At 38.2% G+C, this 16023-nt stretch overlaps 1 protein-coding gene across 13 annotated transcripts in view; it reads right to left on the minus strand.

Annotated features, from left to right (window-relative positions):
• Positions 1 to 3804: 3804 nt before the first annotated feature.
• The window catches only part of MAPK10 (mitogen-activated protein kinase 10), a 196130-nt gene continuing 183911 nt past the window's right edge, over positions 3805 to 16023 (minus strand). For 12 of the 13 annotated variants that reach the window (XM_017820092.1, XM_017820093.1, XM_017820090.1 and 9 more), the window contains one exon: positions 3805 to 11255. In XM_017820092.1, the coding sequence (XP_017675581.1) occupies positions 11113 to 11255 (143 nt within the window). In that variant the 3' untranslated portion in view covers positions 3805 to 11112. Of the gene's footprint in view, positions 11261 to 16023 lie in introns of all 13 variants that reach the window. The other variant, XM_017820096.1, reaches the window with a different exon arrangement.

Here is a 16023-nt window from a genome sequence, read left to right on the forward strand (position 1 = left end):
CACAGTCCTGCTGGATTTTGTGCTACATAACAGTGGTAGTGAATTCTTGCAGCACATGTGAGTGTTTGCCTTTGTGCTAAATGCTTAGAAAACCTACAATAAAACTGACAGACAGCTTGGTCACGCTGTCAATTTGTTCATGCCAGTAATTATGGCCAAAAAAAGGAAATTAAAACTTCCTTCGTATATTTCAGAAATCACGTGCCAATGTTGGCAAATGAATTAATTTAGCAATACATGCAGTAATTTTATTGCCATGTCCACTAGCCCTGCCTTGCGCTTGTGACACAATATCAGAAAGCTGAAATTGGTGAGTACAACTGTGCTGAAGCCTGACCAGCATTCTCCCACCAACCCACCTGCAGCCAGCAGCACTGTATTGTGTTGTAGAGTTGTTCCAGATGTTATTTTTATCCTTTCCAGTGAAAAAAAGATGGGAGGTCTGCACATGGCCAAAAATAAGCGTTTTCCTTTATGCAAAGAATCATTATCATCCTTCAGCTGACTGACATTTCAGACAGACATACACTAAAAATTTCGGGGTATTCCTGCTGTGAGAACACGGGTATGCATTCTGGCCTGTTACATAGAATTAGGTTTTTGAAAAAGAATTTGGACAGTGTTCTGGCTGCTTGGAGCTCTGAAATGCAGTAGTATTAGGTTTGACTCCTGGAGTGTTTCTCATAATGTTCATTGATTTTAAAACCAGAGCTTCATCTTTCAGTCCACTCAGTGACGTTTCAATTTTACTTTCAATTTTACTGAAGAGAGCTTTTGGACATACTCTGAATTTTTCTGTGCTCAAACCCTATTAAGTCTGAATTGAGGTTGATGTTAAGCGTCTCCATTCTCCCTGAGAACCTACATCCACAAATCTTTCCCTGAAAGACAGACTGCTCCCTCTGGAAAACAGTTGTGGGGAGGGCACATTTAACAGCACCCTGTGATAACATACCTCCAGGACTTTTACTATTAGGGCACTTTTTTTGGTAATTATTCATATTAAAAAACACCCAAGCAACAAAAAAACCCAACAAAACAAAACAAACCAAAAAAAAACCAAAAAATGAACCTTTATTCTAGCTGTGATTTAACATTCTGATGAGAGATTTTAAACATATCCTTTTCCTTCTAAGATGGTGCAACTGAACTAAAAATGTTGAATATCATCTAGATAATGCTGAGGGCAAATCTTTCAAAGCATGGGCATAAACATATCTTCCAAGACAAAAAATTCCAGAGGTAATGTTTCTGAACATTTGTTGATGGCAAATCAAGACTTAAAGATGTTTTCATAGTATCTGCCATCAATTTCTTAATCTTAACAACTAAATCTTGTAACATCAGACATACCTTTACCTAGCTAGAGTTAAGAGCAGAAAGGGATCATTGTACAGTTTTTTACCTCATCCACACTTTAAACCATCTGGAAAAAGGAAGGAGTATTTGGTGCAGCAGTTACTTCTTTGTAATTTCTGCCCCGTAAGTTTGTAAGTATCAAAGATAATTTCCCTTATTCTCCAATGACAGATATGAAGTAGAGACGGGAATAATTTCACACATTTTAAATTTAGCCCGGAGGAATGTTAAATGCCCCCATTGTTAGTGCCAAGCTTATGATGCAAGAAAGGCTAAAATCTTCCAGACAGCAACAGCCAGCCGTTCCCCATAATGGGACTTACTTAACAAAAGCCCCAGTCTATCCATTAAATAGACATATTCAGAAAGAGAGCTCTTTTATCAAGCACCCTAATTTCTATTTCATATATAAGTACTCCAGGAATGTGGACAGAACATCATATGGAAGCATCAAGAGACAAACAACACTTACTGCTTCCCAGCAGTCAATTTCAAAATAAGACAAATACATTAGGAGATTGGTATTAATTTAACCAGCTAAATTTCCTCCCTGGCTCCTTACACTATACTGACAGTCATGTTTTCTTGGAGGCAGAGCAGTTTTGCAGTTTGGGCTCCAAGCTGTACCATTAACAGAGAGGTTGGGAAAGCGTGTTGAAAAGCAACATAATGCCAGTTTCTATCTACATGTACTTGAACCCCAGCCACAGGGCAGTGAACGAAGCCTGCAGAATTGTTGCTTTCTAAGCACCAGAACAAACATAGAAACAGTAAACCCTGAACAGCCTTCAGCAGCAGGTTCCACAGGAGAAGCAAAACTTGAAATCTGTCACCAAACTAGAAAGTGAGTCCCACACAGGGATTACAACAGCCATAGGTACTGTGAGGGCCTGTGGGCTGGACTCAGGGCATCCAAACAGGCCTCACGGCACCATAGGAAATGTTCATCAGCTCGAGCACAAGGTTATTCACTGACCTTCATCCCATTCACTTGCCTCCAGCAGAGAGGGAGTTTTGCAGAGGCACCCGGATCTCCTTCCGCACAGACGAGTCCATTGATCCGCTACAGCTCATCAGCATCCCACACGTAGGGCCTCTCACCACGCAGGAGATGTTCAGGCCAGCACACAAGCTGACTGAAGAAGAATTCCAAGGCTGCTCTGATGCCACAAAAGGTACTTCCCTTGAACACCAAGGAGCATTGCAGGGAACATTCCTGTTCATATACAACTTCGGATTTTCTGGAATTTAGGACTCTGGGTTACGTGGAAGTTAAATCCCAGATACAGCTTCAGATCTGGATTAAATTATGTGTACCACATGTTTAGTGACATAAATCACACATTTTGACTCCTGAAAAAGGCAAACCTCTGAAAAAAGAGGACTCTTCAACTCTCTCAAAAGGTACCCCATAAAACTAAAAAGCTGGTCCCTATAAGAAATGGGTCCCCTTATTTTATGATAAGAATTGAAAAGTCAAAATTCTCTAGCCACTGGAAATCAGAGGTTTCTATTATATGTTGTAGCTTGGCCAATCTCTGTGTATACAAACTGGGAGAAAAAGAGACCTTGAAAATTGTCCTTTTTTAGCTAGTCAGAGCAAACAAAACTTGCTTTTTTTTAGCAAGTCTTTTTTTTAGCAAGTCAGCTGTGTGTAGTATGCTTAAAATGACATTTAAGTACAAACAACTCTAAGAATTTCTTTTTTTACAGTGCTTACAATGCTTTAATTCATTCTTTTCTATAGGTCCCCCCTTCAAATTGTTTTGACAGAAGGCCGATTGTGATTTTAATTTTCATCCCTATACATGATAAATTCAAATATAAAAATGTCCTTTGTGTATTATGCTTTGACTTGCTGGGAAATATTATGGACATAGATAGCTTGTGCAAGAATTGAAAAAACCAGCTCTGTTTCCCAAAAAGATAGCACCTCTCTCCTGTTTGTTCTTTTTTTTCACCTAGAGTGAAGTGTGTTCAACTTTGTGAAAAATGAGTCTCCAAACAGTAACTCTGCAGTTGGTATGGTGGTTTGGGGGTTATGATTTTTTGTTTGGTTTTTTTAATGGGTTTGTTGTTTTCGGCTTGATTTTGTTTAACATTTTTTTTAATGGAGAGAGAGATGGTAGAAGGACTAGCTTTTACTTGACAGATTTCCTTCATTCTGTCCAGTTATGTGGTCATTCTCCCCCCACCCCCAATATTTTTTACTCAGTCAACCAGAGGAATAGACTCTAAAGCTACTTAAAGACAAAAAGTCTGAATCTCGTGTGTCTTAAGATACCTTTATATTTATGTAGTGCTGTAAATGCTTCTTAAATGAAGCCCATCAGAAGGCGCTGAATTACCGAATTTAGTAATCCTGGCAACGTCCACATGTTTACAGCTTTATCTGTGTCCCCTAGAGAGGGCTGAAGGAAAAGAAACAAGAAGCCAGGAGAGCTGTAGGAGCATACTTTGTATCTTCTTCATTGATACCCTTCATGCCATTCAAATAGGACTCCGGAATACACTACTTTAATTAGCAAAGCTTGTTTTAAAGTAAACAACACAAACACTCCTTATAGGACAGTCACAGTCTCCCCTGCTAGACATACAGGCTTTTTGGCAAGATCACATTCAAACAGCATGAAATTCACCCCTGTGCACGGCCCCCAGAAGGCCCTTGCACCATTTTAACTTCCATTTAGCTGCTCTGGATAGGAGCAAGTGGTTTGTGGGATAAGGACGGAGGTTCACTACAATTTTCCTCCAAAAAAAAAAGATGGTCCAAATCCACATCCGTAAAGATCAGCAGTTTTACCACTATAAGGTCATAAAGGTGTAATATAGGCGTCATGCATAGAGTACATACCATGTTTCAATTGAGTCCTGTCCCTGCGTGACTTTGAGCCCCAGTGAAAGTACAGATCCACAACGCGCCCGCAATTAAGCCCTCAGTCATTATATTTGCTACGTTGTGCTGTTTACTGGGAACACTGCAAAGTCATTCAACTGACAGGAGTCAAGACAGCAGTGAGAAGAGTATCCTCATGAGGAAGCTCTGACAGGATTCCTTTGGACACATGGGAGAACATGAGAGTCCCATCTTAGTTCAGTAATTGCTAAACAAACAGAAATTGGAAATCATTAATGTGACATTGACCCATAAAACACTGATCACTGAGGCCCTGTTGTCCCCTGTGGAACAGGGAACAACAGATGGTCAAAGTAAACAGGGTAAGAACAAAACAGTATGGAAATAATGTTGGTTCCTTAACAAATCTCTTACTGTAGTCCATTTCTGCTGACTGACATCGGTTGTTCTTTTCAGCTATAACTGTGCAACAAAATCGGACATGTCTCATCTTCCAGTCTTGATACTGAGCTGTTGTTGATTTTCTTTTGTTGGTCGAGTTTTTTTGGTTTTCTTTTTTTTCCTTTTTTTTTTCTTTTCTTTTTTTTTTTTTTTTTTTTTTTTTTTTTTTTTTTTTTTTTTTTTTTTTTACAACTACGTTTATCAACACTGATACATTACAGATCTTGTTAGTTATACTTTGAAGTCTGATCATGCAGAACTACAGGCAGGTGCAACTTAGATCTTATTACAGGATGGACATGGCAAGGTGAACAGTTGTTTTTGCTAGTTAAGATCTGGAGCTTTGTTACTGTTGTGGTTTAATGTATACTGGCCATAAGTCCCACTTACCCAATTTACTAAATATACATGATTCTATATGTACACTGAAACTTCCAGCACCCTCCTTTATCAGCATGTGACTGACTTAGGAGAAGGTCAGAGGTCAACCATATTTAGGCATACAGCGGCCTTATTGTAAAAGATTTTAACAGAAATAGCATGTTGGATTATTACATATTAGTTACAGAGGAAGGGGAAAAAAAATCAATACAACTATTTACATTATAAATATCTTGCTTTCCAGAAGACAAGAATGGCCCTGTTCAGTGAAAATTAGCAAAAGAGACCTGTCTGAAATGATAAGCATGGTAGGGATACATTTATTTCCCAAATTGACTGTGTCTTACTTCAATATGTGCTTTTCAGCTTTTCCCTCTCAAGTAAAAAGGCACCATTAGCCTCAGTTGAAGTTTTTCAACATTCTTTTGTCAAATCAAACCCTCTTTAAAACTCAAACTTGCCATAGGTCAATGAGCCTGAACATGCATTAAGTTAAACATTTCACCTCTTGCAATCAATAGTTAATTAAAAAAACCCAAACCAACAACAAAAAAAAAAGAAAAAAAAAATCAGGCCACATTGGCAAGTTCCTAATACATCAAGAGAATTCCACTAAATTCCACTGGACAGGTCTGTTTTCCAGCTTATCAGTGAAGATGACACATTCACCATTCCCCTGCCTCCCCCAAGCATCTTACTAATTAAGACATTACATATTTGTATAATATTCAAACCTACTGCACAACAATTTTTTTTGTGTGTGTGTGAAAAAGATCACCTTGAGCTTGCAATCAGTTCACTGTGTCCTTTGCAAAGTGGTGGAAGTTCAAATAAGCACAGCCATCAGATTCTTGAAGATGTGTAGTTATATTACAACTACTCTCTTTATTCACACTAAGTATGAGTAGAACAGAGGTACTGAAAATCACATCCCTATGTACACCCTCTCTTTCCTACAGACACATACAGAAGCAAAGAAAAATAATAGCCTAAACAGAAAATGAACCATTAACTCAGACTTTTTTTTTGCCAGACTATTAAAAAAACCCTCTAATTCTTCCCTGCAGGTGTTCTTTTGTATTGCTCTCCCTGGAAGCACATAGTTTGTTGCAAAATGTCTTTTTCGTTTGGTTGGTTTTGCATGTTTGAATTCACACAAAATTTTAAAATCTCAATAAGTATGAAGAAAGAAATATAAATATATCTGAAATGGAAGAAATTTTTAATCTTTTGAAATACTATAAAGTTTGTAATATAAATAAGCCAACACTCATTATTAGAAGTTATTTTGAATTAAAATATTCCAATTACATTTCACAATAATTTCAGGATACTCAAAACACCTTTTTTTCTTTAATAAAAAATTTGGGAGATTTGCTGAAAGTGACTTTATCAGGCAGTTCTAAAATTTGCTATTAGCACATTTTTCATGAGAAAATACGGAAAAGAATTGGAAAAGAAACCACTGGTGCTCACTGCCAAATATATAATACAATCTGAATCAGTTAAGTAGTACTACTTTAGAAAACTCCCTAAAGGCACTGCAACAGGTCTAATTTCTTCACTAGCATTAGCCCAGACTTAGAAGGTAAAGCAACATATGTGAAGATAAAACCAAATTGGTTATAAGTTTGGAAGAGCGACATAGTGACATGATCATCTAGCTCGTGTCACCGCTGGCAGCCAATGTTGTGCAGGAACTGGGGATTTCCAGAGGAAAACCATCAGTGCATTAGGGCTTGGAAAACCTGTTCAGGCTTTCTGCAGCTTTTGTTTGGTTGGTTTTTTTAAACACATTACCACACTTGCACTCCAATTTAAGCTCCATTTCATGTAATGCATCTTGCTAAGATTCCTGAATCCATGCATGCCATGGAATTCTAGATAATAGGGGGGGATCATCAACCACAATGCAATTCCCATAAGTCACTGTGCGACCAACTCAAATATCTGAACTCTCTAAAGATACATTACAATTTAATGGAATATAGTCAAAACTCACAACATACTATTCCAGTTACCAAGTCAGTATCTGAAGACCTTTTTCAAAAATTACCAAAAATTTTGGATTGAAAACATGTATAACCTTGCATCAACTTGTAACAAATCAATACCTCATCCTCATTTAAACTCAGCAATGCAAAAGAAAATGGACAAAGGGTCTTTTACGAGCCATTCTGACTTTTTCCTTTCTTTTTGTTTCTCATTCTATCCAGAAGTACTCCACCTGAAAATAAAGCAGGAATGTTTTGCAGCACCTTTCTCTATACCTTCTCAATGCTATTTCTTGCAGCTAGCACTCTGAACAGCCATTGATAGTTAAAATGCTTCTGCCATTCTCCTCACCCAGCTCATAGCTACATACATGGCTTAAGTAAGCCACTTGGGACAAAATTTCAGGCACTTAAGACATCAATAGGCTCTTAGGCATATTTTCAAAAATACCAAGGTGTCCAGCTGCCCTTCAGGACGATGCCACTTCTGGCACAGGCTTTCTGATTGCCTCCTTAGTACCTAAATACCTTGGAACATCTGTCATAGATCTCTTGCTTCCCAATTTCCTTCGTCTCTGGAGTGGTGGCAATCATGCTTACAACTGCAAACCTCAGAGAATTAAGTGAAAATTGTTGCTCAAGTACCACATTTAGTAACATTTTAAACAGAAGTAGATTTTAAAGATCAATGGCAAAAATAAGAAAAGCATTTATTATTTTCAAGCTGAACAAAATGCTGGAGTAAAGGGGAACACACTTGAAGAGAAGGGTATCAAAACTTCTAGAATCAGAAAATAAAATTTGTTTCCCTTAAGACAGCCTCAGAACATCATCACTATAATCTTTAATTCAAGAGTACATGCACTGTTATACTGTATCAGCTTGACAGCACCAAATCCCTGGCACAAAGCAAAACAAAGGATGCTATTCCTGCTTGATGGTCACTACTTCAGTTTGGACATACAAGGACCAGAATTGTAAAGAACTAATGCTTTTCTTCATTGATGGCTTTTTTTCTAGTGTCCAATGTGGACAGCTCCAAGTCTCCTCCCCTAGACAGAGCTTCCCATAAAGGAGACTAATTTGAGGACAAAAAGAGATGCAGTAATTCTTTTAGGCCCCATTTCAGCAAGGCACTTAAGCACATGCTGATGTCAGCCATTGCTGAGCAAAGGACAAAAGCACGTGCTAGTTAAAATTATGTATGCATCCCTATAGTTTCCATCAAGTGTTTGAACAAGCACTGGTGCTTAGCAGGATCAGGGCTGCTGGGAATAAAGCTATGTAACTCCCGTGCTGTGGGTTCATTCAGCGCCGACCAAAGGACATCTTCTATGGTTCTCCACCCAGCCTTCATGAACCCAAACAAGACTGAATTATACCATGGGACCAAGAGTATGTTTTTTGGCTTCAATAGGTGAAACATGGGAGACCTGCAAGTATCCATCTACTGCAAATGGTTTCTCTGCTGTTGCCTGTGTCACATCTCCATAATACCGCTGGCAATGAACTGTGGTTACTCCAAGTTTCTACGGTTTACATTGGTGGTGTGTTTGCAGTTCCTTACATACAGCTTTGCCTCTTTGAGATACTTGGTTGAGTTTTGTTTAAATAACACACCCAAATGGTGCACACTAAGGAATGTAAAGCAGATAGTAGTTACCTGAATATTATTAATATATATCTATGATTAATTAAATCTGGAGGTGATACATTTCATTATTGCTAAGAAGTCACCCTTGGTGTTATTGCCTACATACCTACAGAGCTTTGCTGTTAACCTTTCAATATTTTTGTGATCATTGGCTTTGAAGTGAGAGTTACAGCACTCAATAATGACTTGATGTTTCATGGCTTAAGACAGAATATTGCTAAATATATTTAGCAGTAGTAAATTATTGCTTTAAAAATTACTGCTCTGAGTTTTTAGAACATGATCAACCTAATTTTATTCTCAAAAAAATTTTGATAAAAATCTACCAAAAATACAACCAGGGGGAAAAAACCACTTCCTATAGCAATTCTGATACAGCTCAGACTTACCAAATCTGAAATTATTTGATATCCACTTTATTTTTACCTCCCCTTGTCTCCATCCTGGGGAGAAATCTTTTCTTCCTTTCTTCCCTTTGAACAAAATCTGACTTAATACTCAATTTTTTCTCCTACCACAGAATGGCAGGCTGGTAAGTCACTCAATAGAACAATCCTATTTTGGTAGAATTTTGAATACATAAGAACTAGTGGATTTAAAATACCCACTAACATAGTCTAAACAGTTTCTCTCTCTGACATTTGGAAAAGTATTAGAGTACAATTTAGCTCATTTCAGTTTACGTGGCACACTTTGGTAACAGGACAGATGACTCAGATTTTACTTAATTTCCAACTCAGGTAACAATGACCTTGCAGTGGAGAATGCTAATTGCTGTTTTGGCTGGAAAAATATTCAATTGTTACGAAATTTTGCACAAACTCTTGTCGTTCTCTGGTAAAAACACTTGCTGTTACTTACCATTGGAAATCCTGTGGATTATTACCTGGTAAATTCAATTTGATATTCGGTCACTGTTGGGTTCTTTGGAACTTGTCAAAACTGCCTAAGACCCCTGATTGCATCCCTTTCATCCAGAGCACCAGCTGAATGATAACCTTTGCTATTACTTAGAAAATAGGAATACTAGACCCATGCGCTCCGTGGTTCTTTTCCATGTAACACAGCTGCTAAAAATTCCTGGGGAGTCTGATGATTTGTCATGAGCAAATGAACAGCCAAAAGCACCTGGAGAAGGTCTGTTCTCTTAGTAGCAGAGGTCCCTGATAGTGAATGATTTAAAGGGAAAACAACCTCTAAGCCGCAAACATACACTGAGGGAGAGTGGGCAAATATCCTTTCTCTATCTAACCTAGTAAAGACCTAGACATAAAATAAAAACAAGCTGTTGCACGTCCTTTTCATAATCATATATCACAATCTGCTCATTCCCCAACTCTCTAACTTACAAACATACCTGTAATTCATAATAGCAAGCCTATCTATGACCTAAGATGATAACTCACTTAACAGTGACAGGAAAAGTTGCTTACTGAGATAAATCTTTCTGGGCTTAGGCATGCATAAAAAACCTTCATTCTTGTTCCCTGTAGCTTGCAAAGATACATGTGCTTCCTTCTAACCTGGTCTCAGCTTGGCATATCTGCTCTAAAAATCAGAACAACAAGTCTTAACATTCACAAACTAACATTTTTCTATGAAGCTCTGCGGCTTCTTCCTTCAGTAAAACTGCTTATTATTTCAAAATATATATACAACTCTCAGCAGAAATTTTGGTGCTACATCTTCAAGTGTCTGAGGGAGACACAGTTCTATGTGGTTATTTACACTTCCACAAGTCCTCATACATGATATGCAACCTCATCAATGAACAAACAAATAGAATATACACTGGTAATATCACATATGTGTAGCTATGCAGTTCACCTGAAATGGGCCATTTATGGTTGTGGAGTGCACACTAGGTACGTATGCAGATGTGCGTGTTCCTGTGGGCACACAGCTGCATACACTGCCAGAATTCTCTTGGCACGTGTGTGTATGTGCTATTCCTATATGGAGAAAAATGCATGTATATCTCTGTCTGCCTCACTGGGCAGACGACAGAACAGAGAGTGAAGGCAGATGTACACTCGTATGTTTGAGAGTGGCTACTGCACACCTTGTCATGCCAGTGTGAAAAGGACAGTTGCAGGTTGCTGGTTTTGCAGCCATTCATTTTACATCTTGTGGGGAGGGGGTTAAAAAAAGGATTTTTCAGTTCCTTTTTTTTTTTTTACCCCCCTGGTAAGCATCACTGGAAGAAGACCAAAGCAGAGCAACTATAAGTTAAATATACACTTGAGCTTAGCTGCATTACATAACTCTGTAGGAGAAGCAGGCTGAAAAGATTTTTGTTTGTTTGTTTCGTTTAAATCTTTGTGTTTATTATCTCTCATTCTTTTCATCTCTTAACTCCCATCAATTTTTCCTCCTAAATTACATCATCCTCTGAAGAACGCTGGGTTTCGCAGGCAGGCGGCTAGTCACCTGCAACAACCGAGGGGTCCCGCAGAAGCTTCCAGGCTGCTGTCCGTGTCAGACGCCAGTGTTTGATCCGTGGACATGGATGAGATGTCATTGACAGATGAGGATGGAGGGAGGCTTTCACTGCTGTTCACTGCTGCACCTGTGCTACGAAAACGAACACCAACGTGATTAAACCCGAAACCCCGGAATGTGTTATGTTTTGAAAAAGCAAAGGATACTTACCCTGTGGCAACAGGCATGTAAGTACACGGACCATTTTAAACAGTGGCAAACATTAGCAGAAAATGGGCCATACAAAATTTAGGCATTGGATAATATTAAATATTTTACCAGGAACTCTCCCTCAACAGTCTGTTTTGAAAAGTTACAGCTTGTAACACTAATATTCAAAGCTCCAGATGGGAACTGCTTTCTACTCTCGTAGTAGTACAAAGATATTATGGCATCAGAACTACCCTTACATTAGTTTACTCTCCTGATACATTGGGAAAATAAAATAGTTAATTTAATAGGTGCTGCAAAAAGACAGAGCAATCTTAATGACATCTGGCTGGTGACTGCAGACAGCAATCATCTATATTTTCTGGCAGAAGACTTGTTTTTCAGAGAGTTAAGTACATGTACATCATTCAGGTACTCATTACACATATCTCAGCATCCAGTACAATACTGTTACTTCATGTTTACATGTTATCTAATCATGTGACATTCTATTAAAATACTAATCAATCAAGACAACTGCATTTATGTGTAGTGAAAATATGACTGAATTTATCTATATTAATGACTAAACAGTATATTACCTTTCTAAATGTTTACTGTGCTGGACAGAAGACTACCATTAAGTCATGGATACTGTCCCAGGAATCAAATGGAAAGAATTCTGTTAGGTTCAATAGATGTTTGACCAAACTGTTGCTCTGCAACTTTCTTTGATGAATGTACAATCCACTTAGCTAGGCAAAATAACTGAAGAAATAACTGCAGAAGTTATACAGGTGAAGATTTTGTTACACTCTGTCTGATTCAGCACCACTGAATTCAATAAACCTGGCTATATTTTTTTCAGCAAGCATCAATTCAGCCCATAAGTTTCTGGAAATTGCATTTTTATGGTTATTCCTAGCTTTCAGCACAATTCCACATGACACAACACACAGACATGATAGTTGCTGTTGCAGGCCCAAAGCTCCCAGACTCAAAAAATATCCACGAAACCAAATGAAACCACACTAAATGTAAATGACAGAATTAAAGAATTCAGCAGCACAAAGTAGCACTTACGCACTAACACTCAGAAACCCAAAAAAAAGCTGTCCTAGACAGTAAGGAATGCTTCATTTCCTATGCCTGGTGCTACAACAGCTTGTTCCTGAAGGGATGGGTGCCAGGTGAGACAGCACAGAAATGACAGAGGTGCATTCAAAAGATGAAAAAGAGCCTCATTTATGAATCTGCTGTTTGAGAGGAAGCTTCTCACTGGCTGCAGGATTAAAGAAAAGAGCTGAAGGTTAGAGTAGGTGAGAAAGCTCCTGGGATCTGTTCCTGGCTCTGCCCTTGACTTGACAGCTACTGTTATAAGCCACACATCAGCTTCACCGCTGCAAAGCAGGAATTCCTTCCTCAGAGGGCTCTTGTGAAGCGTATTTAACAAGCACCAATGGAAGTGCCTCCGAGACTTCAGCTGTAAAGTGGTACAGATTTGGGGGTGAAATAACTGAAAAGAACAACTGCAGATTTTGCTGTTTCCAAAAAAATAACACCCTATGCCTGTCTTGGGGATTTACTCAGCTTCTCACAAATCGTGTAAATAGCAGCTATTGATATCGAATGTTGCAATGCTTGGCAAGTCCATCAGCTGCTTAATTTAGATTCTGCACATGACAGAAGAGGTCTAGTAAAGGTATCCAGTAGTTTCTGGGTGATAGCAACAAAACTGACCAAATCAGACAGCAACTGAAAGCCAGGAAAGGTAGAATACAAGGTCAATTTTCATCTAGAAAGGGAATGTTAAGAATAAGCTGTGCTAATATCCAGAAATGAGAAGACAGCTGAAAATGTTAGGTATGAAACTACAGCTGGGTAGTGAAGACTAGAGGAGAGTGTGAGAGGAGGTTAGTTAGTATGGACAGAATTTAAGTTTAATTCTAAATAATCTACACCCTTGTATTAACTTTTTTAATTTAAAGAAAATACCTGTTGTTTGATAATACCAGCCAGAAACACTTTTAAAAAATGCATTAACCAAACAGAAAATGGTGTTTGTAAATTCCTCCCCTATTTTTCGCATAAAACAGCTTATATCCTTTGCTTCTCTGCTTCAGAAATGACAGAGCAGAAGAGTCCCAAGACTGCTAGTGAAAAGTTCTACTGCACTTCTTGGTAGAGCTTAAAATAAGTAATACATCTTCTGTGGAACCCAGAAGGAGACCTCAACAGAAGATTTACATAAGCATGTGTGATAGCCAAATAGTGTGTGTATTTTGGAGAGGTAATAGGTGTAAAAAAGGTGTATATTTTCATGTTATAAGGTTGTGAATTAGTCAACAGTCCTGGAGGTTGATTTGTGGCTATTTCTCACATGTGTTGTTGCAATTAAGTTCCACTGAGAAAACTTTTTATTCTAACCATTTCTATTCTCCCAGCCTAGTAATGATATGGTATAGACCCTTTGAGTAGTCAGCATGTCAGTAAAGTGTACAGCATCCAAATTTTTAAAAAAAAACAAAACCATTCAGCAGTTCTGTGACAAAGAATAGAAATGCAGAAATTACCATCTAAGATTGAATTCCTTGTTTATGTGTGCATGTGGACATGCACATGTTGCTCATATATCTATGTAACACATATATACCCACCTACACACAAATTTTTCCAATCAATTCAGCACTACTAATGCCTTAAATAGGTTTGGATATTGTGAGCTCTGAGAGATAGAAGTCTGGATAAAATGTAGAAAAAAGCAGTAATTTTGAAAGACTGAAAGATGCAGGTAGTGAAGTTCAAAGGAAGGAAGACTGATTAGGGACGTGATGATGACAGAGTTTATGTGAGCTAAAAGCTGACAGAAAGAATGATGGATGAATCTGTTCTCCAAGTTCTCTGGAGACAGGACAAGAACTGCAGCAAAAAAGACTTAGGAAAAAAGCTTTTTTTAAAATAAACACTGAGCGATCTTTTGGACAGGCAGAAATAGGATCTGGGAGCAATTTTAGACACGATTTTGTTCACTGGACGTAAACATGAGGGGTACTTGAGTTTCTCCCTCAAGCTCCACATTTCAAGCTTGTATGTTATACTAACCAATTCTTTGCAGAACAAGGGATTGACACCCTGATACACAGGCACCTTAAGTAGCTGCATCAATGGGCAATTATTATCCCTGGTGCTGTCAGCTTCAGCTGTTTCCCCAAAAACTCTGATCAAGTAATCATGGAAACTAATCTCCAGCTTGCTTGCTATGATTATTGACAGAGTGCCAAATCTTAGCTTCCTGAATTCTTGCCAAGAACACTAACCAGTGAGTAATGTGTGTGTAGAGCCTCTCATTTTCCTTATGCTCAGAACTGGTGTTTTGCCTCATTCTTTCAGTATTTCATTCAGCTGAATATTTGAGTCAGGCACACGAAGTGAAGAAAAACAGGAAATCTACTGTTTCATAAAACAGCCTCATCTGAGATGAATTTTTAAATAGGGGCTAAACTTGTTGGTGCCTAACAATCCAAAAACAGTCAAAGGGAAACAGTAGAAGAAATACAGGTAAGAAATGACAACTCTATATGTTTGAAAATGTTTTACATAAACAATAAAAACCTTCCACATAGAAAAAACAGAATATGGAATACATAACGAAATCCCTGGATAGTTAATTCCTGAAACAAGCAATTACAATGTTTCTTGATCATAAATCAGCCTCCAACCACAGTGCTGCAGGGGAGAAAGATTTAAGAATGAGATACTGCTTAGGCTCCAGATTACTTTTCAGTGATGGTACCATAGTTCACTAAATTAAATCTGCAAGTCCTGTACTTTGTTTGCTTCTTGGCAAGAACACAATGGATTGTTTCCAATAAATTACTTCATCGATGTCAAAATCCAGGTGCAGTGCTAGTGCTCTAATATCACCATCCAGCACTCTATTAACTCCCTCCATTGTTGCCATGTTTCCCTTTGTCCTGTCAATTACTAATGATACCTTCTTGTTCAGCAGCAAGTGAAAAATGAGAATGAAAAAAGCCTTATGTCTGAACGTATGCAGAATTAACTGAATTAAATTATTTTAATTTGAGGACAAGCTCTGAAGAGCTGGTTTTACACGCGAATGCTACTAGAACACTGTGCTCAAAATTTGGTCACTTCCAGTCTGCCAATGGAAGCATGCCTTCACAAATATGTATTTCTGTGTACTGGCAGTCACAGTTTGCATTTCTGTGAAAAGAACTGCTGATGTGAATTTTCCTCAGAAAAAACTTAGTTGTGATTTTTTTTGCGACAAGATTTTAAGAATCAGTCATTGAGACAACTTTCCCTTCTCATCGAAGTCAACAAAGCTTGTCAGCAAGCTATCCTGATTTTATCAGCCTTCTGAAAGGATAAACTACCAGACCAGGTACCGACACTTAGATGGGCTGGAGTGGGGATCATGTGTGCAGTCTTGCGTGTCCAACAGATGGATACATGATAACATCCTCATTTTTTATCGTATCAACCACCAGATTATTAGTTCAGTTATGCATCCTTAAGCAGTATAAAAATATTAGTGTGAGATAAACTTCCCCACTTACAGGAGTATCATCTGTAATCACAGATCTTTCCACAGAAAATACCAGAACAACTATGTCTCAAATAGCAAGAAGGACAGTTTTTAAGTATTAACATGATGCTGGAGCACAATTAATCAAGGTCAA

This window comes from Lepidothrix coronata, unplaced genomic scaffold (genome assembly GCF_001604755.1).
Source record: "Lepidothrix coronata isolate B3197 unplaced genomic scaffold, Lepidothrix_coronata-1.0 Scaffold79, whole genome shotgun sequence".
Classification (NCBI taxonomy): Eukaryota; Metazoa; Chordata; class Aves; order Passeriformes; family Pipridae; genus Lepidothrix; species Lepidothrix coronata.